This window comes from Strix uralensis, chromosome 22, assembly GCF_047716275.1.
Source record: "Strix uralensis isolate ZFMK-TIS-50842 chromosome 22, bStrUra1, whole genome shotgun sequence".
NCBI lineage: Eukaryota > Metazoa > Chordata > Aves > Strigiformes > Strigidae > Strix > Strix uralensis.
Window position 1 is genome coordinate 10252077 of NC_133993.1, and position 24061 is coordinate 10276137.

Here is a 24061-nt window from a genome sequence, read left to right on the forward strand (position 1 = left end):
TAGGAAAGAGCCCCGGGCTGGGGAGTTTACAATTAACCAGCCACAGGCAAAACACGGTGTTGTTGTTCACATATTACAGACGAGCAACTGAGATACCAGGAGATCTTCTATCATCGGAGACTTCCAACTCCTGGCCCACAACCCAGTACCTTAACAGCTCCATCCTGCCTCTGCGAACAGCCCCGGTATGTCTCTGACGAGGCTCACGCTGACCTCTCGTAGGGGATGTGAAGCAGGACGGAACTGCTCCAATTTCTGTGCTGCCGTGGGTATTTCTGTGTGGTACAGCAGCTGGCAGGGTAAGCGCGTGGAGAGGGCTACGGGTAGGTCCTTGTGCTGGCTCTGTCCTTATCAGCTGCTCGAGGTGTAACACGCATGGAAGCGGTGCTGTCAGAGCTCCCCCGGGGTTCAATCTATTGATATCCGTAGTTAATTGCAAGATGGGCCTTTTCCTACAGTTCATCATCTCCTTTCAGTTACTGCATCATGCCAATTTGTTCGTGCTTTTGATGTACAATAGCGATGTGGTGGAGGTGCTACCCAGAGGTCTCAGATAATGACCTTTAAAGTGATTTACATTTCTGAACTAATTTGGTGCTAATGCAGAGATCAAAGCACTTAACCTGACTACTGTCAAAAAGTCAAATGGGCCAAGCAAACTTCATAGTTCAAGCTGAGAAGCCTGCAAAAAAAATCTAAATAAGCTGAGCAGAATAAAATGAGAAGAAAATTACAGTCTTGATTCAAACCTCAATTACATTAGTTTTTATCCTAGAGATGTCCTGGGAACACCTCCTGATAATGATGTGTTATTACTAAGACAGAAAAGGATGTCTTAAAAAAAAAATCCTTGTATTCTTACAACGTCAGTTGAAAGAATACAAGATGAAAATAATTCCCATCCCGCTTAGAAGTTCACATAACATGACCAATAATCCTTTGCATGTTTTATTTTGAAAACAAAGCAGTCCAAAAGGAAGATTTTTTTTTTTAATATTAAGACTGTGTTCCATGCAGATAATCCATAGTAAATACATTGCATTAAAAGACAGTTAAAGTGCCTTTAGTCCCTCAAAATAGTCCAACTGTGCTGTAAATTCAAGTATGTGGAAAGTAGGCCTTTAGTTATTAAGAGAATATTTTTTGATCTGGGTCCTGCTCCCACTGATGTCAAAAATGGGGGGGTTAGCCCCCAACTTTCACAGGAGCAGAACCAACCAACCTCTCGTTGGTCTCCGATAAACCCTGCGCTGTGTTTTCCCAACTGCTGAACGCAGGCGAGTGGCCAAGGCGCAGACACGTGATGCCATTTTCTGCCTGATGACAGGCAGCTGCCTTACGCCCGAACGACGTGCTCAGCAGTCGCCACAAACTGCCAGGGCACGGTGCTTGGAAAGACAAATGAGGAGCCGTAGCAGTTGTTTGTGTTTTGCATCTTCTTTTAACCAGCTGAGCAGCGGACTGAGCACAGCTAACAGCCCCAGCCCATTTGATAGCTATAAAATATACAGGTCAATATACACATGTACATTATGCAGTCTGCTTTGAAGCAAGCCCCAATGCTGGGTTCATCAGAATCCAGAGGAAAACCTCAGGATGTGGCTAGAGAAGCCACACGATTAAAAGCAAAATCAAACTCTTTTTATGCCATAGTTGCCATCATCACGTTCTTGCTTCGGCACTCGAGACTACCAAGATTAACCGGCATCTTGAAGTCAGAGTTACACGGGTAGGAAGGGAGTGTTGATCCTGAGGTGTTTGACTTGGTGCAGCCAGCATTAAACTTGCACCCAGACTCTCCTCTTCAACATTAGAGCAGTACTTGTTGATGGTAAAGACATTTTTCTCTTTCTTCTAGGCATCGGCAACGCCACCATTACATTTTCCAGAATTTAATAGAAAACCTCTTCTCTTCCACTACAAAGCCATGTGCAAAGAATATTGCTGACTCACGAGCTTCCCAGATGGGTACTTCAGGTGCCCAGAGCTACACCTCATGTCGAAAGGTAGGACAGAATATTCTTTTTCTCCTTCTTGAGACACAGCAAGGTTCTCCAGGCTGGGCAGTGGGAGATGCTGGTTGGATCCAGACGTTCAGCTCCGAGCACGCACATGACTATGGGCAGTAAATTCTCCACCTACTCTACCACAAGGTCTTAGAGATGGTGAATTGGAGCCGTTAATGCTCTACCTGACAATACCCCAAACCACATTCCTCAGTAGAAGGTAGACCAGTCATCTGGTGCACAGCTACAGAAAAGCCTGGTTTGTTTTGTTTCTTTCCTTAAAGGAAAAAAAAAAAAAAAAAAAAAAGCCTTTTTTACTCCAGGCACTCAGAACTTGGCTTCTCCCCTGAAGTACAGGTGTCTTACGTATCTCAGCCATTTCTGTGCTATGGCACTTGGATGTTGTTATTCTCCACCTGAGTATCTGATCCTCTTCTGAATCCTTCTAAGATCCTGGCTGCAGTAATGCACCAGTGATTTATACAGCTCAATTGCACACTATTTAAAGTCTCATTCCTTCTAAATTCTCAGCATTCCAGAACTCTCGGATGTTACCTAGCATTTCTAGGGGTAAGAGGAGTACCTAAAATCTTGCTGTTACTGTGTGTGCATGTTCAGAAAAACAGTAAAAACAAGGCCATTACTTGAAAAGAGTTAAATCCAGAGAAAACTCCTTACCAGCTCATAACCATTTCAAAGGAGATCAGATCCTGGGCAAAAACTAGATGACAGCATCCCTTTGAATTCTTTCTACTTCAGGGAAACAGGGGGAAAAAACCAACCTTCCAGTTGCAAGCTTTATTTGGGAATAAAGTTTATCTTCAAAATATGTCTAAAGAGAGACTGTCTGAGCCTTAACAACTTGGCACGGCTCAGTCTGACTTACCCTGTTTGAGCGTTTTGGTGCCTTTATGCCATAATAAGATGCAGCAAAAGTCTCCCTAGTGGCTATGTATGAGAAAGTATAATCTGGGGTCTAAATGCCACAAAGCATCCATATTTATCTTTAATGGCTATATAAATTCAGCAGATGAGAAGGAAAACATTAATTAGACAGACCCTGCCTTTGGCAGTAATCACCACCAGTGACAGCTGAACCAGCCAGTGGATAAAATATGCACCAAACATGATTATCAGAATAAATAACTGAGGATCAAGGGAAAATTAAAAAAAAAAAAAAAAAAGGAAAAGAAGCCCCATACAACCAACACCTTTTTTTGGTGGGGGAAAGAAAACTTTACCTTACACTGGACTTTGGTCTCTTTTTTTATACAAACTTTCCTCAGTTTAGGGCCCAGTCCTGCAGCTGGTGTCTGTGGAAGTAGGGTAGAGTGTTTCTGCAGATTAGTCTTGAATTCTGATTGCACAGAAGGAGTAGTAAACCCTGAGAAAGCCCTTAGGTAGGGTCAGATTCTGGAATCTCAAAGCCCTTAGTCAGGGTTAGATTCTGGAATCATGATATACGTACAAATCCAGACCAGGGCCTATCACAGACGTCACAAAATAAACAAATAGAAAAAAATTCCACTGACTTGAGTAGGCTCTAAAAACTATGATGTTAACAAGGTGATTTTCAGATTTTCAACAGTGTCAAGGCGTGTATGCCTTCACTCCTTATTTATGTGAAATGCCCATGAAGGAGCTTGGATTTACTTCAGGATTTAGCCCGTGGGAGGACACTGCTTTCACTAGTCCCCTTTCTCTTCCACCAAAACCTACCCTGTTCCTGCTGGATTAGTGGCCACATCATGAGGACATATTTTGAAGGAATCTTAAGATGTTTTTCACACTCTGTCTCCTTTGGGCTAAGGGTCATAGTAATTTAGCAAACTAGTTAGATGCCAAAAAGTGCATCAGAGCCGTTGGCTCACAAACATCCTGAAGGTGAATCCTCCGCAGGGTTTTGCCCTTAAAATAGATCAGGTTTCCCCTTCTCCAGAGCCAGGGGGTGGAAGCTGTTTGCTTTGAAGGGAGAGGAGGGGAGGGAGTTGCAGCTGTGGTGGTGGAAGACCAACTGCAGGATGAAAAGACAAGGGCTCGAGGCTTCTCAGCCATGAGGACAAAATTAAATGTCGCCTGCCCCAAAAGAAGGCGAAGGGGAGAGTGGAGAAAGGGACAGAGCTGGGAGAGAGGGGATGGGAGAGGGGAGGTGAGCCCTGGAGAGCCAACCTTGCCTCTCTGGGCCACCAACAGCCCCTACCCCTACCCACCCAGCCTCTCCCTGGAGAGGGGAAGAGGCAACCAGCCGACTTTCCTGAGTGCGGGCAGAGCCGGTGTGCAGCAAAAATCAACTGTTTTGCTGTCCCCAAGGGCCTGCTGCTTGAAGCAACTGCGTATTTTGCCCGTACCGAGATTTGTCCCCTCTTTGCTGCCCCTGTTAAGAGTCCTGGTGGAGGAGGGAAGAGGTCAGCCACACACAGCTGGGAAAAAACCCAACCACAAAACAAAAAACCCACGCCAAACCAAAACTTTGACTGTGTTTTTTTCTACCGCCACATCCAGGGCTTCAGTGCGGGGCTGCAGGCTCTGCTGTCCCGTGGGGAATCCAGGCAAGTCCAGCCTCACATCACCCTGACTCTTTCTTTCCAAATGCTCCATTGGGTCTTTTTCCTCTACTTGCCGTTTCTTTTCCAAGAGGGGAAAGACTTTGCAATAGAATAACAGAAGACTCCAACACTTGAGACATGGGAGGTTCGAGACGCAGGGAGAGAAGCGCTCAGCACTGTTCTGCTTCGACAAAGCCCTCCTTCTCCTGGCTGGTCGGCTCCACCTCCGAGTACGTTGCATGGTTGGTGTGATTTCGGAATTTCATGGCAGGCCAGTGATGTGGCCTTCGCTGTGGACAGAAACAAAGACCCATCAGAAGCTGTGACAGAGCCTTTTACGCCAAGCCTGCGGGGAAATTGGAAACTCGGTCCTGCAACAAAAACAATGCTGTCTTTGTGGAAGTTTGACTTTTTTTAAGCAGGAAGCGATTTTTTAAAATTTATTTTTTATTAATAAAGAGTTCATTACAATGCATCGATCTCACTGAGCTGACCCGCTAATAAGGTTAAAATGGGGAGTGGGGAGGAAATGGAAATTTGAAGTGAAATCCCACATCAGCCTCAGAACAAGGGTGCCCTGTGCGGCCAAGGCTGGCCGTGGGCTTCCCGTGCAACCACATACACGTCAGCTCTGTGTGTCCCCTCCATCTGCAAAACAGGGACAATGCATTGCCCCTTCTCAGCCGGGGGTAGATAAATGCATCAAACATTGCCAAGCGCTCAGGTACTAAGCTGGTAGAGGCTGTGTAGATCAATTCTCTGAAGCCTGTCTCTGCAAACAGGACAGATGGAGGAAAGACAAGTGCTCTAGGAAAAAGTCAGCAAGTGATAAGGAAAGGCTGAGGGCTAAGTGTTGCTCACTCCCTCCGCAGCAGCTCCTATGCCAGGATTCAGCCCACTTCTGACTGCCTCGGGATCCTACACCAAGCGGTCTTCTGGCTTTTAACAGCAGATGGAGATTGTCGGACCCCCTGTCTTTCCGAGAATTAAAATCTTCCATTTAGAGCATTCACACCACCACTTACACAGTAGCTGATGGCATGACATCTATCAGTAAAGTCTGACAATTTTAGTCAACAAAATCCAGCTGGGCAATTCAAAAGGCAGCGATCTCAATTATGTCATAGCTCCAACTGAGCCCTCCAACCAGGCTGCATGTCGACTGCTCATGCAAGCAGGTGGAAAAGTCTAACGTTGCATGGGGGAAAAAAAGGCAATGTGTGAAAGGGAGCAAAATAAAACAGTGTGGGAGGGAGAGAGCCTAAGTTTAAAACATCATCAACTGGAGGTTGGAAGATTAGCTGTGACTGTAGGACCATGAAAAGAAACTCAGATATGAACTCTGTCAAAGTTCCTCTCTCCCTTTCTCTCTGCTCCCTGCTCTCCTCTAGGTTGGGATTTGTGTTGATGGCAGAGGAGGAAAAAAACAGCCAGGGGTAAGGTTGTCCACTCACCTCGATGAAGAACAGGGCAGCGTTGGAGGTGGGGTGGCTGTTGATGTAAATCCCAGCAAGGATAATAGCTGCAATGAGCAACACAGCCAGAACGATCCCCACAATAGTACCTGTGTGAATCGGGGCGCCTGCTTTCTTGGAAGGAAGGCTGCTTCCCACACCTGCGAAAAAGAATTCACTTGAGTCTTGAACTGTGCTGAGACCTCGGGGAAAGAAAGGACAGAAAAGAAAAGCAAGGCAAGACCTTCCAGAGCTCTGCACGTACGACTGAGCAACTTAGCCTGCTGCTGTCTGGCTCAACAAGAGGGGAAGATGCAGCAGAGAGTAGTCTGAGCTCCAGCATCCCTTTCAGTTGATGGCAGTAGCTGGTTTAAAAGAAGATTAAACCACCACCATGCAGTAAACCCCCTCCTCAATCCATATTCTTTATATATTGGCTGCTCACTCCGATAGAAAGCCATTAGCCATATGCTGAGCAGGGTCCTCAGTGTGTCTTACCCACAGCCCTCCAGCTTGCCCTCAGTGCTCGGCTATGAATATGCAATTGCACGGAGCCACAGAGGGGGTGTGTGGCATATATTAACAGTGACATTACCAGCCATTTGGGGAGCAATTTGGCTGAAACTGGGAAGATCGTGCATTTCAAAGGCCCTGTGCCTGCAAAGGAATGGATCCTGCACCCAGTTTAGCCAGTGTAGCTTCCACGAGCTGCTTTCAGGTAAGAGGGATGGGCTCGTGGTTTGCGTCCGACCACAGGTCTTGCAGGCAAAGAGGGCTTGGATCCTTCCCACACTCTGGAATTAGTAAGGGCAGTTTGGTTCCCTGCTCTTGGGGTGATCGACAGACTCGGCCTGAGAGGGGATTCATGGGAACAGAGGTGAAAAAGGCAGAGCTGGGCTAAGGAGACTTTTTATATTTGGATTTTACAGTGCTCTTTGGCACAGCTGGGGAAATTCAAAAGAAAAAAGGACTTTGTGTCTACGCAAAAACTGCAAAGAAAGGGAATTACATGCAAAGAGAAAATTCATCATCTTAGTTTGCGCAGCAGGACTAAGTGGGAAAAGTAGACAAACAGCATCAGGGTAAAACAGATTAGTCCCGACTCTCACTTTTCACTATCTGAAATGGTATTAATCAGGGTGAGGACAACAGGAGTCTTATCTTGATTACATCCCTCCAATCTCAGTCACCTGTCCACCCCGCTGACTGATCGCAACTCCCCAGTGCATTTGATTTCAGTGTAACATGTTTTCACTTGGAACGAATGTGAGCAGGCAGAGAGAAGATTAAGGGCTTACCTTCGCTTCCGGCATACTGATTGAGCTTTGTATCATCTAAAAGAAGAAAACAAAGGCAACAAAAGTAAAGTTAGGAGCCTTCTATGATATTCTGTATGCTTCCCACCCGCTTTCATCCCCCTGTAATGGGGCCAGTGACAGAACACACCTCCTGCACAGCATTTATGTGGCCAGCGACAGTTTTAAACCTCCAAGTTTGGTGGAAGCACGTGGCTTATAGTTTATTGTCTTCTTTCACAAAGGTGGCACCTGGAGCACGAACATCTGAGGAAACCTAAATATGTTCAGTGTGCAAAGCAGAACAATAACTGAATGCTGCACGGGCCCTGAGCCCCTGCGAGCGTTCAGACTGTGGCATTTGCACAATATGCTGCTAATACACCCTGAATAATCAATGGGATGTTACGCTGTAGACGTCTGGCACAGGGGCCCAAAATCCAGTTCCATTCTTCATTTCATTCTGGAAGAACCAGGATATATTGTACAGGGCTTTGTGTCTTGGTGCTCTCCACACCACCACCCTTGCGAGTCCAGCTGAAATCCTCGTCCAGGAGTCTCTCCTCCTGGGCTGACGCGTTGGGTGGCTGCAGCGCTGACACACAACCAGCGAGTCAGAGACGTTCACAAACATCTCCATGAGCAGAGCCAGCGAGCTGGGCTGGCTGGGGAGGATGCAGAGGGGTGGCTCCACTCCTTTGCTCTGCTTGTTCCTTTGCTGTGCTTCTCCAGATAAAGTTCGCTGCCTGATGCAGCTGGCTGTTTGTTTCCTTCCAAGATTACAAATTAACTTCATGCTTGACTATGTCACAGAAAGCCTCTTGTTCTTTTTCCAAGAATTGGCGATGAGTTGGAAAATAATCTCAGTGGTGGTGTTACACTCCCCCCTCCTTTAATTGCTCCTTTCAAAGTCAACTCTGTCAGCCAGGCGCTCCGTTTCCCCCCTCCCCAACTCCTTCCCATTGCTGAAGGACAATTACTAATGTTCCTTTCTATTTATTCTAATTAGCAGTTTGCGTTAGGGACTATTAAGCAGCAAAATTGAAGTGATACCTGCCGCTAGGATCGGAGGAGCCAGCCCTGTCTTAATAGGCTTATCAAGCTTTAGAACATGGGTGTCTCGAGGGAAACTCGGGTCCTTGTGTGGAGCTTTCCTATGCTGGAACGAACACCACTCCCGAGCAGGGGGCAATCACAAGCCTGGGCTGTATTATTGAGAGCACTGGCAGCCCTCAGGACCAAGCACATTAAAAGCCTGAGCCCCACTATAAGAATATTAACCTGTTACGATGCTGGGGTGTCTGTCCACCAGGAACTGCTTGCTCGTTGACCTTCACAAATGTGTAAAAAGGCTGCGATGCAACTGTAAAACTCTTCCCACTGGCGGGTTTCATCTCTCCCCTTCCCACATCACTCCGACTCTCACCTCCTAGGCTGGCCCTGCTTCTCCTTTCCACTGCCTCCTGTTCCCACCCCTGCCCTGCGCTTCAAAGACGGGTTTGTTGTTGCATTTATTTGGATACGAGTTGCCTTTACGAGGCGTTGGAGGGAAAGATCTCTCCAGGGATAAGCGTCAAGGATGGGGTGTCCCTGCCACAGCTGCTCACCCCACCTGCCCCTACCTTCTGTAGTGAGGCTGTCGATGAAGAGCGAGGACGTGGAGGTGGTGACATCCTCATCCAGAGGTGAGAAAGAGCTGTCGGGAGGTGCTGAATAGTGGTCGCCTTCTGCTAAATCCTCGCAGGTCTTCTCATCTGACTGGAAGGAAAATGGAGAACAGCTACTTTTCCCAGCTCTCCTCCAGCAGGAGTGCCAGGAAGCCAGTGGTGAGGACTGTGCTTCCCAGGCTTAGGGCTGCCGAGCCCTTGGGGTTCCAACACTGGAGTGGAAGCAGGGGACATAGTCCAGAAGTGCCACAAGTATGGGGCAGGGGGGTGACCTGGAGGTTGGAGAAGAGGAGGAAATGTTTTGGAACCACTGAAGTAGGACAAATGACAATGATCTGGCAAGGTCCTACAGTCTGACCTTCTTGCATCACTGGATGACCTTACAGCGGTCCTGTGACCTCCTTTTCCCTCACTCAGCCCTCTTGGTTAACAGGGAACAAAGCCGAGTTTTCAGTGGGGAAAAAATAAAACAAAAAAACCCAACCCAAAGCAGAAACAGATGTTTCGTTAGAGTTGATCTTTCTGAGACAAAGAAACTAGTTCATCCAATGTGGAGATAATTGTGCTAACAAGGACAAAAAAAAAAAAATCACAAGGGCTAATGTCTTCTGGCTTGTGAGTGACTAAGAGTCATGCTTCAGAAGGTGAAGGAAAAAATATCCCAGTGTACTCAGATTGCACCGTTTGGTAATTTATGGAGGTCTCTGCACCTTTACTGAATATCCAGCACCGATCAACACAGAAACAAGACACCAGCAAGGCAAATGCTGGATTAGATGGACCATGTTTTAACCACTCCAGTACAGACATCCTCTGTGAGGTCCTGCTGTAACGGGAAGGGGACATCCAAAGGGATACTCGGTCTGTTCCAGAACAGCACGGGTCAAGAGGAGCCGAGCGTGAATGTTTTGAGCTGGGATATGACCACTGTTTTTTCTGCAGATCAACATCATTCCTAGCAGAGGACCTAAGAGATGTGATTCTTCTCAGTCTCACCTTCTGGCCACAGCCGTAGGACAGCCACTCCTCACGGTATCGGTCAAAGCCGCTGGAACATCTGCGGGGAAAAGCAGGATTAACCTGTGGCATGTGAATTCCCAAAAGACACAGCAATAATAATGCTCACTCTAGGGGCGGGGGGGGGCATCACTAGCGATTTCTAAGCTGCCTGAGAGTCCCAAACACTGCCCCGATGGGCACTGTGTACACTTGGACAAACAAATATCTGAGGACTGGAAAGATTATATACAAGTTGGTCTCCAAAGACATGGGGTTTCCAGTACAGCTGTGCTGGAAGGACCCAAATGTTCCTCTTCACAGAGAAGGAAAAGGGTCAACACTGCTTCTCCAAGGGAAACGGAGAAGCAGAGAAATAGGAAAAATATATAGACTGAGTTTGAATTTCCATTCCCCAGACTCTGTGCCAGGACAAGGCCATGATCTTCACGAGGTGGTTTTTTTTCCAGCAACATCTGCACAGGAAAAACACATTAAAGAAATTATAAACTGCATCAGGAAAACACCAGCTAGAGAAATCTCTACAGAAACAGAGGGAATGAAATAGCACTCTGACCTTTGGGAAGTTTCTGGAGATACTAAAATATGAATCAGGGGTTCAGCTCATACAAGCACTAATGTACCCAACTACCAACCAGTAAAAGAGGAGAAGCCACAAAGAACTTCAGGTCCTGCTGAGTCACTGAGATCTTTGCTGAAAGTACAGTTCCTGTAACAATTACGGGCTCAGCAAAAGCAAAAATACAAACTCCACCATCCAGAAGAGAGCTAAGAGGACTCTGGGGTTAAACCAATGAGCTGGACTCAGGATCTATGTTCAAACCCTGGAAGCCACCCTACCAGCTTCCTTGGAAAAGATGATGTTGGCTTTACAAAACCAACCTGGTTGAAAGCCAACAAGATAGCAGTAGGCTTGCTCTAGCCTGCAGTTTCCGCCACGCTTGCCATTTGTACTTTCCATTTGTAACCTAAGCTCTTCAGGGCCGAGCTGTCAATCCGCCGTTGCGGCTGCGGGAAGCGTGGCTTTTAGCCAACGCATCAACAAGTCACCGTACTACAAGCGATAAGAGCAAACATCAGCAACGACGACTTGGATTTTGGAAGATGGGGTTTGCAAACACCGTGGATTAGGAATAAGCAGAATGACAAAGTCCTTGAACCCTGGGGTTTCAGCCCAAACAAGATCCAGACTAAGCCGCTGTATCTCAGGCTTGGTTTTGCTACCAAAGCCACATCTGGTTTCACGCATCTCTCTCAGCTGCGAGAACATAATATTCTCTGATCTGAAGCCACCGCTGAGCAACTGTCATTGAAAAATGATGTTCCCCTGGCTCGGGTTGTTCTCCAGCCCACCGAAAGGCAGTGAATCAACACTGATTTATAGGGTTGCTTTGCTGATGTCTCAGGATCTTTCCTCATCCCAGCTGCCCTGCTCATACCTTGCTGAAATTGCTGCGTGTAAGGAAAGGGTGCAAGTCTTGAGCGTAACGAGGGAAGGGCTACAGAAAGGAGGAATGAAGGTGCCCTGCGAGCGATGCCAGGGCGAGCTCTTGCAGGAGGCAGCTGGGGAAGGGGCCAGCCCATGTGCCTTCCTGGGAGAGCCGGGCATTTCCCGAGCACGGCCGTCCCCGTGCCGCCTGTGAGGATCTGTGTTATTGGGTCCTCTCCCCTGCCACTAGCTCTAAATAAATACTTCAGCAAAATCTCATTAGACTCTCTCATGCTCCGTATCGCGCTGCTCAAGCTGAAGGAGAGCACGGAGCAGGACTGCTGCATGGCTGGGACTGCAGCAGGGCCAGCCCCGTCCCCCAGATCCTCTGTTTACCCCCAAAAAAGCAGCCCCCCACCCTTGTTGTGTCTCGTCCCCCACAAAGAGGGCCTGTCCCCTGCAGCTGAGGGGCTGATGAGCATCCCCGGCCGTCCTTCAGACCTGAGCCTGTCCCAGCCTCCCTGCCCTGCACTTCTTTCTGCAATCACATCCTAAGTCAGGGCAAGTTTCCCCCACGTTTAAGCTCACTGACAAAAATGTGAGTCTTGCTTCTGGTCTCAACTTGTTCCAGCTGCTGCATGGAAACATCAGGACCAAAAACCCAAGCCTCGGGAAATGTCTCCTTTCAATGGCTTGTAACCGGAGATCAGATCACTGCTTAACCATGGCTATGAGACTGAGAGCAGCACCCTAACTAAACCAAAAAGCAACAAAAAAAAACAATAAAAAAAGGAAAATAATAATAAAAAACCAGCACCACTGATACAGGCATCAGACCTGGAGTTGCACTTGCTCTCCCAGCTACAGAAACATTAGCAAGAGAAGAGATGGGAAGGAAACTCATCCCAGCTACCTCTGCAGGACATGACACCAGCTGCAGTTGAAGGTCAGCTCCGAGGTCACGCACATTTCACAGCTCTGATGCTGGAGACAAGCTGTAAAAGAGAGAGGAGAGACGTACCAGCGATGCGCCAGCATCTGCATGGGCACAAGGGAGCATCTGCTGAAAGCTGGTGGCCTGGGTAGAACCGGAGCATCAACAGATGAGTCTCTAACCCGACCTCTCTCTGCAACGGACCTGCAGCACCAGGCAGCACCTTTCTAGCAGGAGTGGACTCACAGTCCGTCTGTAAACGTCTGTCTTCCCATTCTGTTTGGCTGGGAATTAAAACACATCTGAGATTTATGCCATTTCTTGTTGTACGGAGGGTGTTTCTCAGAAGGAAGGAAGCAATACAAGCAGTTTAACCCTCTGTTGCTATGTCCATACTAAATAGTTCTGCAAGAATATCTCCACATTGGGGAGGACTAGCTGCTTGTAAAGCACCATCATTTGCTTGTCACCCTGTCTAGAAAAGATGGCCAAGAGGGCTTGTCTGCAAAAAAAGTCAAGGAAACTGGCAGCTTTAACAAGCCCCTGGGGAGTCCCTGACAGCTGCGGTGACAGAGCCGAGAGCTGATGTGGTGCTCTGAACTACCAGGTGATGAAGGCAGAGCACGAGAGGTTCCCGTCCTGCCTCGGTGCACAGGACCCTGAAAGGCAGCAGCGTCCCCATCCCAGCGGGGACGCCTGGCACTCCTCCGTCCTGACCCGCACACTCCATCACTTCTCCACCCACGGGCTCCCTGTTCTCCAAACTCACCACAGCGGCTGCCCCGGACCTGGGCTGCCCACACTCTTCTGGTGGCCTCCAGTCCTGATCTCCTCCGCTCTCCCACCCTGGACTTCTCCCGAGCAGACGTGGAGGCAGCCAGCAAGCAAGGACCTCTGGAGAAGAGGCCAAGGCTAACCCAGTTCATCCACTTCTGACCTGAATAAGGCTAAAAATTAAATCCCCAGAAGAAAAAGTGGAGGCTAGTTCTCTCTACCTCTGTGGCTCCTCTGAAGATACTGCTCTTAGCTATCCTAGATGCTGGGGAGATACAAAATAGCAAGTCTTAAGGAGAAAAAATAGAATTATTGCAGAATACTTATTTATGATCTGCTTTGCAGTAACCCTGCCTGCTGTTAAAATTGTCATAAAATACCCTGGGGAGACCGTTTAAATGCATAACCTTGGTATCTTCATGACAGATTTACTCTCCGCTCTGTATTTATGGACTGCATGACGACTTTCCCTCGTGCGCATGTGTCCTTGGATCCAAACACTAAAAATGTATCTATTTAACAGGATCCTTAAGAAATTTCATCTGAGTGTGGAGGCGTAGAAAATGTCTTGTAGACAGACCTGAAGTGAACCAGTGTCCAGCAAAATTAGCTGCAGCTTATAGAGCAAAGAGAAGGAGTTTCAGCGATGGGAGAGGTGGGAAGAGCTGTCAGTGCAGGAAATAAGGAATTAAAGAACTGGGGCGAGAGGGGATCTACTGGTGAGCAACAAGAGCCATCGACTCAGCTGCGCACTGAGTGGTGGCAGAGCAGCGTGGAGCACAGCTTGGGACCGTGGCCCATCGCTCCCAGGGACATCGTGGCTGGCACCACTGCTCTGGTCACTCAGTTGGGGAGCACTGAGCAAATTGGGTAAGGTGTAATTGCCCGCAGATCCCTCCTTTATCAGCTTCCCCTGTGCCAGCTGAGCTTTGCTGCATCCCATCTCAGCTGTGGCGCAGCCAGGCCGGCACGCACGTGGGATTTGCTGTTGGCTGAGGTGGTCTCTGAGCTGATAATTCCCGCCAGGGCTGTACGTTCAGCGACAGCCACGCACAGGCCTCCTCACAAAGGCAGAGAGTGGCTACGGGACCCCAGAGCAGGACTGATAGCACCCCCCCACCCTCCACCGCTCCGGTGCACTGTAGGTTCCCAACCATCAGGTGATGGGTGGCAGCCCCACACCCAGCACCCACTGAACCTGCCTCCTCCAGCCCTGGTGTCCCCCTCTGGCTCTAAATAAGAGGCTGTTGTAGTTGCTGGATGAAACCACAGGAGGGAAACCCGCTCTGGGGCACCACGCCAGCCTGTCCCACTTACTGGGCAGCGGGGTGAACTCCACGGCTGACATGTTGGTGATCTTGCTGGTATCCAGCTCCACGCGATGATATTCGTAGATGGTCCGACGGCGGGACTCTGAAAGACAGAGCCTCGGCTTTAGACTGGGCACAAACCCACCCTGCGCACCCTTCCCCACCCTGCGAAGGGGTTTTACCCCACAGGTCAATCCCAGCGTGTGCCCCTGGGGAAAGCTTGTGGGGCTGCTGCTGACTCCCAGCTGGCAGCCCCAGGTCTTGGGGTCGTTCCTGGGGGGGAGGACGGTGTCGGAGGCTTTCAGGCCGCAGCAGAAGCAATGCAGGAGGTGCTTGGGGGGAGGAGGGATGTCAGGGCACAGAGCTCCTCTTTCTTGTTTTGCTAGGAGGAACTTGGAGCTCTCTGTCCCCCTCTCCCCAACCAGAGACTCCCGAGATGGATGCGGTCCAGTCCTGCATCGCTCTAAACAAACACGAAGCTGCACAACACATTGCTCGTCAGTGACTCACGGGGCTGTGAGCCTCCCCCATGCGCAGCGCTCGCCCGGAGCTCCGCACCGCTCCCCAGGCTCCCGCTCTGCAGCCGCCTTCCCCCCAAAGCCTCCTCCTTCCCCCATCTCCCTCACGCTTTGCCCCCTTCCTTCTCTTTCCCCTTCATCCTGGGGGCCAGAGGGGTCTATCCTGGATTCAAGCTTCTCCCAAATTTTCTCCCAGCGTCTGCCACTAATTCACATGGTGACACCAGCCAAGATGCTCCTCTGGCATCACGCTTATCTGCGAGGAGAATCACACCCGCCCTTCCAGCACGGCCGTGGCTCCTCACAGCTCTGCTCCGCACTTGGAGACCAGCGGATGAGCAGGACTCTCCCCTCCTACTCCCTCCTCTCCTTCCTTTCTTTCTTCACCTCATCAGGTTTTCGTGCCCAGTTCTTGCATTTTTTCTCCCCCCGCTTCCCCTCAGAGCGCCAGGGCAGGCAGGAGGTACAGGCAGGGGCTGGCAAGCCCATGGGGATGGAGGGCAGCAGCCCGGCGAGGGCAGGCTGGCAGGGTGGGGAGGGGAGGCACCATCCAGCCTGGCCGAGGTTTTTACACAAACTGTTGTAAACGGGTAATAAATGAGGGCCAGATGGCAGGCTCCATAAATAACAAGGAAAAAGCAACGGCGCCGGGTGCAGCGCGGGGAGGCAGGAGCGAGGTTGGGCTCCTCGTGACAAGAGGGGACGGGAGAGGCTGGAAGAGCCTTTTTGGTGAGCTCGGCCCAGGCCCGCAGCTCGCAGCACACGTGGAATAAGCATGAGGACATGCACGTAGCCGTCCCCAAGTCCTGCCGACACAGGTGCAGGTCCCAGCCCTGCCCGCAGCGGCCATGCGGCAGCCGTGCTGTGATACGCGTCCAGGGACGGTCCGGAGCAGCAGCGGTGCGGCTTGCAGGCTCCCCTGAACCCCCACGCCTACCGAGATGGGGCACCGAGCATCCCCCAAGCCTCTCGTCCATCTGCAGTCTCGTTTGCAAATGTTCTTCCCCTCCTCCTCATCAGCTGGAAATCAGGGAAGCGAGAGCTTGGCTGCTCACAGCGATTTTGAACACACTGGGCGAGAAGCACGAAGCCCTTTTGCCTGCAGCGCCTCGCCAAAGCACACAGCGTTCGTGGGCTGGGGCCACCCAGAGCATGAGGCTGCGCCATGGTCTGGGCAAGATGATGCAGCCCAAGAGCTGCAGCCCAGGAGAGCTGCAGCCCAGCAGAAATGCACCCAAAGAGAAATGCACCCAAAGAGAGATGCAGCCCAAGAGAGATGCAGCCCAAGAGAGATGCAGCCCAAGAGAGATGCACCAGGGGACACAGGACATGAGGGGCAGCCGAGCCCCTCCTCACGCTCCCTTGCTCCCCGCCGTGAATCCAGGCCGTGCACCCTCATGTCCTAAAGTGCCCCAAGACGTGAAGGTCTCACCCCTCCGTCCCCGCGTGCCCCCTCTCCCAGCTGCGGTGCCTGGCGAGCCCTGGCATCCCCGCAGGACCAGCTGCTTCCCAGCCCTGGCAGCCGCCTCCCCAGTCCCTCGAATGCAGCAACTCACCAGGCACATCAGGAGATGGGTTGAGGATCATGAAGGCATCGGAGAGGCCAGCTTTGACGGGGTGCTGGGTGGCACTGATCTGTAGGACCGGCACGGGGATCTGCAGCCAGGGAGAGAGGGGGTGATGGACCCCAGCCTGGCCCCGGGGCTCCTGGTGCTGCTGCAGAGCTCTCCAGTGCTTTGGTGGCACTGGGAATGCCCAGACTCAGCGTGTGAACGGTTACAACAGCAAGTCTCCTCCCAGACCCAGAGGGATCCCCCGAGGGACCCTCCTGCCATGCTGTCCCCAGCAGAAAAACATCTCTCACCTCCTTGTAGCCAAAGACAATTCTGCCGGTGCTGTGCAGGGCCGCCTGGAAGGTGAAGCTGCCCATGTCCTCCTTCCCCTGAAGATAGACCTTGTCCCACTGCACCACAAAAACCGTCCCTGGGGGAGGGACCAGCGCGGATCAGTCCTCTCATTAGGTCAATGTAATGTGTGAGGTTAATGGTTGATGATCTTCAAGGTCTTTTCCAACCGAGATGACTCTGTGATTCATCTCTCCTCACTCCACATCTCAACAGCCTGACCCATCTCTTCCGCCAGTGAAGCTCCACGTCCCCTCATCCCCCAATCCCCAGCGCTTCGCTCTGAGCAGACCCATGAGCAAGCCCCTGTCAAACACCCCTGCTGCCCCTGCCCAAAGCCCCCCTGAACAGCCCCCGCTGCCCTGGGCTCCCCTTCCCCACACCCCCACCTGCCTCCGGCCCCTCTATTTGCTCCGGAGAGCTGAGCTTTGCCCTGTTTCACGAGGCGGGAGCGGGCAGGCAGGCTGCCTGCTCTCTGCCCGTACGCACGGCCGCAGCCGCCGCGGGTTGTGCGGGGGGTGGCTGGGACAGGGCTCACCGTTGTCCAGGTACTGGACGGTGGAATTGCGGGAGAAGCTGGGGTTGAAGTTGGCCATGAGGGGTGCGACGTACTGCGTGGCCGTGAGCATGCGGTGGATGACGTCCCCCATGAAGATAAAACCTGAGCGAGCAGAGGAGGGTGAAGCAGCGCACGCTCCCCTCCACCGACGGCCCCGGGATGCTCCCTCCCTCTTCCTGACCTCCCACCACCCTGCCCTGGCTCACCCAGCCCTTTTTTCACCCCCAGCATCCCCTCCCAGATTTCCTCCAAGCCTGTGAGACCCCACTGCATCCCCTCAACCGCTGTGGGAACCGAGGCACCGGCAGCACCCGCCTCCCCGCACAGCAGCAGCAGGGCAGGGGTTAGATTTGGGGTGCAGGGAGGAAGCTAGAAGGGCTGTAGCCCCTCCTCTGCCTGAGCTCCCCGGGGCTCAGGGACGTGGGGTGAGGTCAGAGCCACGTCCAGCCCTCCCACCACAGCAACGCCAACCGAGCGCGGGCACCCCCTCCATCCCCACTCACCGCCCGTCGCTATCGTGACCTGCCGCAGGAGGTGGCCGTAGAAGGGGAAGTCAAAGGAGAGGACGATTCTCTGCGGGAGGGAAATGGGGTGACAATCACGCTCGGTCCTTGGCAAAACGCCTGCTGGGGACGTGGGGGGACGGGTCTGTGCCCACCGGCACTGGCTCTGCCCTGGCTTGGAGCAAAATCCCGGGGCCGGTGCCTGGAGGGGTGGCAGAGGGGTGGGAGTGGGGATGCTGTGGGTGCCTGGTCCCCATGGCTCATCCCCTGCAGCCCTGGACAGGGGCTGGGGGGGGACCAAACGCCTCCCAAGCCTTGGTCTCCCCCAGACTGTCACAGGGACGTGGAGGGGATGCTGCTGCCGCGGGTGAGGTGCCACCATCGGGAAATCCCTGCGGGGAGAGGAGACGCGGGGGACGCGCCCGGTGGCGGAACAGCCCCGCGGGCTCACCGAGGCCTGTCGGTGCGTGTTGGAGAGGATCCCGTGGATCTTCACTTGGCTCCTGTTGGCCGCCGCCATGTCGACCCACAGCCCCCTCAGACGGGCGTCCCCCGGCCCGTAGATCCGTGACACGTAGTAGCTGTGGTTGTCCTCCTGCGGGCGGGGAGGGACGGGGGGGACAGGGGACAGCGTTACCCACCTCACTCCGTGGAGATGCAAACCCCCAGGCACGGCTCAGAGCAGTCAGGACCCGACCTCAGCACAAAACAGCAACAAAACCAGCACTGAAAAACCCCGGGTGAAGCCAGCAAAGGATGCTGAGCAGTTGGAGAAGGTGCAGAGAAAGCCCACGAGACCGATTGAGCGCAGAGAGGATGGGCTGGCTGGCGAGAACGAGACGTGACTCACGAGAGACTTGAGCGAAGCAGATGCAACCTTCCCGGCAAGAAAATATCCTGCTCCAGAGCCAGGGGCTGGAAGTTACAGCTGAAGTGACCACTAGAAGCGAAGCAAACAACTGAAGACATGGAAGCCCAGAGGAAATGATTAACCTTGGAACAGGCAGCGCGAGGAAAGCGGCCGAGCCAGCCGAGCGGGAGCGAGGGGCTGAGGACGGGGGACCTGGCGTGGGGAGCGGGGCTCTGCTCTCCCGGGTGACACCCCCGGAGCGCAGGCTGGGGCACGGCTCTGTGATCAGATCCCCCCTCATTCTTCTCACCCTGAACAAGGAGAGGGACCCCGGGCATCCCCCCGCAGCCACCAGCAGCACCCCCAGGCTCCCCGAACCCTGACAGACCATCCCAAACTGGGCAGGAGCCTGACAAAGGACGTGCATCCCCGCCGGGGACCTGCACACGTGGCTCTGGGGCAGCTCCGTGGGGACACCGGCCATTTCCCGGGGCGCAGCCAGCCCTGCACAGCCTGTGGCCTGGCCACGCTGGCCCCCCCCAGGGCCTCTCCAACGGGCTTCGGCGTGCGGCCGGTCAGGGACACAGCTGGGAGCCGTCGCCTGTCAGGGGAGGCTGGTTCGCACCCGGGGGGGTGGTACGGACAGAGAAGCATCTTAATTTTCCTTGGGAAAGCGCTGCTCCGCTGCTCCGCGCCAGCACCTGGCGTGCCGCCACGCTCGCCGCTCGTCCCCGTCTGCTGCGCTTCTGCTGCTCGGCCCGTTCCGACCCCCCCTCGCCCCCAGTCCCGTGTTATTCCCCGGAGAGCTCCTGCAGGTCTGCAGGAGTCACAAGGAATAAAACGCTCTGAGCAAAAGCCTGCAATGTGTAAATTTTTCAGCTTCGGCAAAGTTCAGGGAGAGTCGTTACACTCCTCTGCCTCCTGCGTAAGCTCTGACCCCGGGAAAGCTTCCCTACGGCAATCAAAGCCCCTCCTCGCTCGGAGGGACTGGTGCAGCCCCTTCCCTATGGATGGGGAAACTGAGGCACGGGGAAGGCTGTGCCACCACCTGCTGCATCCCAGCACACACCTCCCCACGCAAAAGCTTTGGAAACCCCCTGGGACGCCGGGACAGGCCACCACTGGGTGACAAATGACAAAACCTCCCATGCCCTCGTCGTGTTCCCCCCGCCTGTGCCTTCCTAATGTGTTCCAAAAGGGGGGGATAAGCAGGGCCGGGAGCGCGGGGGAGCTGGCTGCCGAGCTCCTGACCTCATCGATGACTCAGAAGGATGTCCTAATCTGTCACCTTGCTCTGGTTACAGCAGGAATTAAGAGAGGGAAGGTTTTGGATCCACAAAGCAGTGGGGAGCGCAGCCGCCGTGGGGCACAGCTCGGGGAGGGACCCCAACGATGCCCGGCATCACACCCCTCTTCATCCTCTGGGTCCAGAGCTGCCCCTCTGCGCCCCAAACCTTTTGGGAGGAGAGTGGGGAAACCCCTCCAGACCCTGGGCTGGCACCCCCCAAGGTAGGACACAGCGAGATACAGTGACACGTGGAAAGGCAGCATCCCTGACCTTGAACGTGGCCCCGCTCTCGGGGCAGATGCTCCTCACCCCCCGACAGCGCCGAGCGCCAGGAAATTGCTGCCTTTTCCTCCTGGGAACCACAAGCACCATCACACCCTCCCTGTGGCTGCCCGGCATCTCCAAATGGTGACACTGGTGGTTTTGGGCTGGTTTGGGGTTTTTTTTAAACACTTCCACATCAGGGACTTTTCTGGCTTCTGGCCCCTCTCCGACCCCAACAATGTGCAAGGCCAAGCTGGAGCTCGAGCGGAGTGGAAACAGCCAGAGCTGCTCCTCCCTCCCCTGCACGCTGTGCCACGGGGGCACCGATTCCACCGAAGCCAGAACCAGCCACTGGCAAAAACAAGTCCCCACGGCCAGCGCGTCCTCCACCAGAAACCAGCCACGGCCACGCAGCCCCCAGCCCTCAGCGCTGGGCAAACCCCCCCCAGCTGCCAAGGGACACATGGCCCTGCCACAAATAACCAGGAGCTAATTGAGGGCAGGTAATTAGGCACAGCCGGGATGTGAGAACCGGAGTGAGATGTCCCAGGAGGTGACACTGCTGCTACACGAGTTCGTTAGCAGCAGCACAGGCTGTCGCCTTCCCCAGCCAGAGACCCCCCCTCTTCCCACACAGCCCCCTCGCCCCGGCCTCGAGCCCACTCGGCCTCGATACCCTCGGCAGCATCGTCCCCGTCGCACACGTGGCATCGTGGCAAGCGAAGCAGCCCCGGGTTTTCAGGCCAGGGATGGCTCCAGGACCTGGCAGGGACGGCCACTGGGCTTGGCGGAATCCCCAGGGCACGGCCACCTCCGCGCTGGGCTGTAATTACCCTCTGGGCTGCCCCACACATTAAATCAGAGCCAGCGTCTCCACCAGGTCCCTGCCCAGCCTGGAAATAGCTGTGGGCAGTCAGGCGCTGGCCGGATCCTGCCGCGGGGCAGGCTGGGGGGGGCCCCGACTCACCACGATCCGTGTCTCGTTGGCCGGCAGTGTGTCGATGGCCAGGCTGCCCCCCACCAGGTCCTGGCTGATGCGGGTCCCCTCGGTCCCCGGTGAGGTCTCCCGAGCTCTCCGCCGCCCTTCGCCTATCACCGGGCTCCTGGGGGGGCGTCCTGGGGTGTGGGGGGGTACAGGGATGGGTCAGCAGGGTCCCGCACCAGGAGGGCACTGGCCTGTGGGCTGGGATCAGCCCTCTCCCCCAGCAAGGCAGTTTCTGCTTAGGTGACACGAGTCTGGGGGGGTCTCAGCCCTGATAAGCAGCATCCCTGCAATGATGGGGCGGCAGGGAAGGGCTTCTTGGGTCAGGGGTGGCTGCGGGTGCAGGGACGGGTGACAGACACCCGCAGGCAGGGGAGGAGAGCTGCGATGGAGGGGTGAACAGAGGCAAAACACCTACAACCCCTCCCCGCTTGGCTCACACCTCGCACAGGGAGGAGCGTGAGGCCCCGGGGATGGGGAAGATGCAGCTTCAACAACGGGGCACCAGCGTGGCCGTGTCCTCGATGTCCCCCTGGTCGGGGCTGGCGTGGGGTGTGGGTGCTGGGGCAGACTCTGAGCACCCATCTCCAAAAGCAACGTGTCCCTCGTCCCCTCCTGCCGCGTCTCTCCCTGCCCGGCTCAGCCCTGGGGAGGGAGCGGAGGCCAGAAACACAGCGCAGCATGAAGGGGTGGGGGGGGGATGAAAAAACCGTTTGGGACCAAATCTGCAGAGATTCATGAGATTTCCTGGCAGCTCGGCACGGGCGGAGGCGGTGCAGACGGCACATGCTCGCCCACGGGCAGGGACAGAGCCCGGACGTCTGTCCCCTGTGAGCGGGACCCCAAAACCACCCGGGGGGGCCGCAGGCTGTTCCCTTCACCCTTGGGAAAGGGCTCCCACCTGCTCCCTGGGGAGAGGGAGTTAATTGCTGCCTAATGAGCTCCTGGTCCCCTCCTGGTCCCGTGGGGCTGGTTTCTGTTCCCAGCACCTCCGGGAGGGGAAACTGAGGCAGGGGGGAGCCGGGCTGAGCTGGCAGGAGCCGGCGGGACGCGTCCCGCTACCGACGGACGGGGAAAGGGGCTCTGTGCTTGGGGGGGGTCACACTCGCCTTCCCTGGGGGGCCCCAACCCCTCACCGCTGCTGGGAGGTTTGTGGTGCCCCCCACGGAGGCTCCGGCATCCCCCCTAAAATCTCACTCGACAGCTGCACCCCCCCCCCCCGCCAGGCCAGCACCAGCCGTGCCACGAGGGGGGCGGAATTCTGGGTGGGGGCACCCCGGCAGCGGAGCCACAGCCCCCCTCCACCCCAGGGCTGCCCCGCACTGCTTGGGGGGGTCCGGGCACCCCACAGTCCCATCGGTTTCGCAGGGTGGGGGGACACGGGGCGGGGAAGGGCCCCCCCACGTCAGGTCCCACGTCGGGTGGCTGCTGTGGGTGCAGCCTGCGGTGGGGCGCAGCGTGTCACGCACCTGCGTGCCCAGTGGGGCGCGAAGACACCCCCAAAGCGCAGCCCGAGCCCGGGGCGAGGCGCGACACCTCCCGCTGCCCACGGACACGCGGGACCGCGGGCACAGCAACCCCCCCGGACCCCCACTCCCGGCCCCCCCCCTCAGATCTCGCCCCTCAGCCCCCCTACCTGCTCCCAGCGCCCCGCGCAGCAGGCAGAGCAGGATCAGGCCCCCCCAGTGCATGGTGGGGGCGGGGGGCCCCGCTCGGCCCCGGCTCTGGGGGTTTTTGGGGGGGGGGGGGGGCTCAGCGCCCCGCCATGGGCCGGCACCCCCGGGGAGCCGCGTACGGAGCCGGAGCGGGAGCGGGTGCCGGAGCCCGGGCGGGAACCGGGGGTGGCGCCGGGGGTGGGGCCGGGGGTGGGGCTGGAGCCGGGGGCAGGACACCCCCCCACACCCCCCCCCCGACCCCGAAGTGGGGGCTCGGGCAGTGTCCCCCCACCCCGGGTAGGGCTGGCGGCTGCCCCGAGCCTGCGCTGCACACCCCCCCCCCGGAAAGGGGTCTCCATATGCTGACCCCCCCCTCCATATGCTGACCCCCACCATGTGCCGACAACGCCCCCAGCAACACGGGGAGGGGGGCAACAATGAGGCTGGGGGGTCCCCATTGCGGGCAGCCGGGGGTCGGTGACCCCGCACCGGGCTGCGGGGGGGGGGGGGCAGTGTGCCCGGCTGAGCTCCCCCAGCCCCGGGTGGGGGGGGGGTACGTGGCCCCCCCAGCCCAGCCCGTGGCCTTGCCTGTCCCCACACGCTGCCCTCGGGGACAAGGAGCCGGAGCAGCCGCAGGGCAATGGCAGCCACCATGTTTGGGGGGGGTCCAGCACCCCTCGCCCCCCCCCGGGGTCCACCCACCCACCCACCCGCACAGGGGATGCGTCTCCGCAGCAGATGTGTTTGTCCCCCCAGTTTTTCCCTTTGTAGCAGGAGCACTGGTTACTGGGGGCGCTGGGGGGGGTGGGGTGGGGGTCACAGGGTTGGGGGGGTCACAGGGTGGGGGGTCACAGGGTGGGGGGGTCACAGGGGGGGGTCCAGCTGGCACTGCAGAGCCCCGGCAGCTGCCCGACGCTCCAGCCCCATGTTCAGCCGAGCTGGCTTCTGGCCACACCACATTTTGGGCAGCGTTTTGGGGGGGCTCAGCCTGCACCCCCATCCCCTCCCTCGCTGGTTCCCTGGGGGGTGGCTCAGTCCCGGGTGCCGGGGCAGGAGGAGGGTGCAAACACCTGCTGAGACGCGTCCCGTGCCGAGGGCCTGGGGAG

General features: G+C 55.3%; 1 protein-coding gene across 1 annotated transcript; it reads right to left on the reverse strand.

The window, feature by feature from the left end:
- Positions 1 to 932: 932 nt before the first annotated feature.
- On the reverse strand, positions 933 to 23030 carry PLXDC1 (plexin domain containing 1). Its single transcript, XM_074892087.1, has 14 exons — positions 22937 to 23030; positions 21286 to 21434; positions 18368 to 18511; positions 17917 to 17986; positions 17393 to 17515; positions 16815 to 16933; positions 16507 to 16606; positions 14440 to 14535; positions 12328 to 12409; positions 9965 to 10025; positions 8924 to 9059; positions 7305 to 7340; positions 6007 to 6167; positions 933 to 4842 (listed from the first exon to the last, which is right to left on the reverse strand). The coding sequence occupies exons 1-14, from the start codon at positions 22989 to 22991 to the stop codon at positions 4723 to 4725; spliced, it is 1452 nt and encodes a 483-aa protein (XP_074748188.1). The 5' UTR covers positions 22992 to 23030; the 3' UTR covers positions 933 to 4722.
- Positions 23031 to 24061: the final 1031 nt, after the last annotated feature.